Source organism: Sinocyclocheilus anshuiensis, unplaced genomic scaffold, assembly GCF_001515605.1.
Source record: "Sinocyclocheilus anshuiensis isolate Anshui unplaced genomic scaffold, SAMN03320099.WGS_v1.1 scaffold79, whole genome shotgun sequence".
NCBI lineage: Eukaryota > Metazoa > Chordata > Actinopteri > Cypriniformes > Cyprinidae > Sinocyclocheilus > Sinocyclocheilus anshuiensis.
Genome location: NW_015548213.1, coordinates 1,573,009 through 1,574,820, shown reverse-complemented (window position 1 = coordinate 1,574,820; position 1,812 = coordinate 1,573,009). Strand labels below are relative to the sequence as shown.

At 37.1% G+C, this 1,812-nt stretch overlaps 1 protein-coding gene across 1 annotated transcript in view; it reads left to right on the top strand.

Moving 5' to 3' along the window:
- Positions 1 to 16: 16 nt before the first annotated feature.
- The window catches only part of LOC107653791 (E3 ubiquitin-protein ligase HECW1-like), a 63,502-nt gene continuing 61,706 nt past the window's right edge, over positions 17 to 1,812 (top strand). The window contains exon 1 of the mRNA XM_016440613.1: positions 17 to 159. Within this exon, the coding sequence (XP_016296099.1) occupies positions 130 to 159 (30 nt within the window). The 5' untranslated portion in view covers positions 17 to 129. The remainder of the gene's footprint in view (positions 160 to 1,812) is intronic.

Sequence of the window (1,812 nt, the reverse complement as noted above, 5' to 3'; positions counted from 1 at the left end):
TGCTGATGCAGGAGAGAGTGGCGTTCATCGCACCGCGCTGTGCGTTCTGCTGCTCTCATGGATTTCCACCGGATCTTTCCGCGCGGGATTATCGCGTTTGGCTTTTAGGATCGCGCTTGGAGTTAGAGTATGATTCACAGACAGCTCATACTGTCCCAGGTAGGTGTGTTTGAGCTTTATTGTCCGTGTGTGTGTGTGTGTGAGTGAGCGCTCTACAAACGCGTGTCAGTCGTTTAAAGATGTCTTTTGATCAATCTCGACTATGTTTGTTCTCTGTGTGTTAAATTCCAATGCGACTGGTGGGATCTCTTTCTCTATCTCTGGCGTCATTGAGCTTTCCTCTCTTCCCTCCAATCACGAAGCGCATGACAGAGTGATGCTGACATGAATTTGAGCATGATGCTGTTTACACACTTCCACAAGACAACAGGACTCACATCTGAACAGCACATGGGCTATATACAGTACATTATTGTGCTATTGGTGCTGAGAATCTGAACCATGAGACTCAACCAAAGATTTTGCAGTGATTTATTTTCTTATTTTATAATCACGAACACTATCAGATATGGCAATGCTTATTAGATCAGAGTTGATGCTGATTCATTAATTAATAGATTTATAGCATTGTTTAATTTTATGACAATACAGCTTTAACATACTTTTTATCAAGCGCTCGGTTTTGTGTAATTTGATGATGCATACACGAAGAATAACCCAATCATAAATGCTTTTGTCATAGCACATGCACTTCAGAAGTGCTGGATTGGTGAACTAATACCATATTTCAATAATCAGGCCTTATGTTTGGACAAAGAAGGTGTTTTGAATGGATGGCATGAACTACAGTATAATATAATGTGAGGACTTCATTATTATTAGCTTTGCGCCATCATAATTATGCATAAGAAGATTGGCTTCATAAGTGTCCTGTTTCACTATTATGGATCTGATGCCACACTGTTAATTATGAGAGTGATTTATGAGATTCCTGATGCAGTGGCTTTGGCCTTTATTGGTTGTGAGGTTGGGATTGATGGTGAGGGTTGCCCACGAGGTTCATCAGACAGACCCGGGACGCAGGCTGGTATTTACCCTGGGCACGCTTGGTAAATGCTTTTACAGATCCAAACAAACGCACAGTTACCTTGCTATCTCAATGGGCACATGCATTTTATAGAAAGCTAATTGTACTTATTAAAAACTTAAAAGGTCTTAAATGGAAGCAAGAAAGTCATGGCATTAAATGTTGGATGCACATACCTAAACAGCCTTAAATCAAGATGCATTTACCTGAGGTGGACAGCTGAAGTTTTTCTTTTCTGAGAAATTGAATGAAATGAAATGAGTTTATGCTTAAAGCAAGGGGAAAGAATATCTGTCATTGGGGTGTGAAAATGTGTTTTCCTTCTGAATTAAGTTGATTTTTCTGACCTCATTGGCAGATATTGTTCTTGTTTTAATCACGTCGTTTTGATCACTTTGACAGAAAACAAGACTTATGTAATTTTGCTTCTCAGTGTATCTTGATTCAGGAATCTTTAAACATTTGCATGGGAAAACAATTCATCTTTTTTTTTGTAAAATCTGTTAAAAAGCAATATAAAGTTGTTGTTAAACTGTCACTAATACAACTCATATTCTGCTCTTTAGAAATGTACATTTACAGAGCATACTGATGTATTGTGTTTTCTTCCATTTATTACTTCCATTTTCTTTAATTGGTCTTAAAATGGTCTTTTACAAGTCTTAAATTTGCCATATATATATATATATATATATATATATATATATATATATGTGCATCTCTAT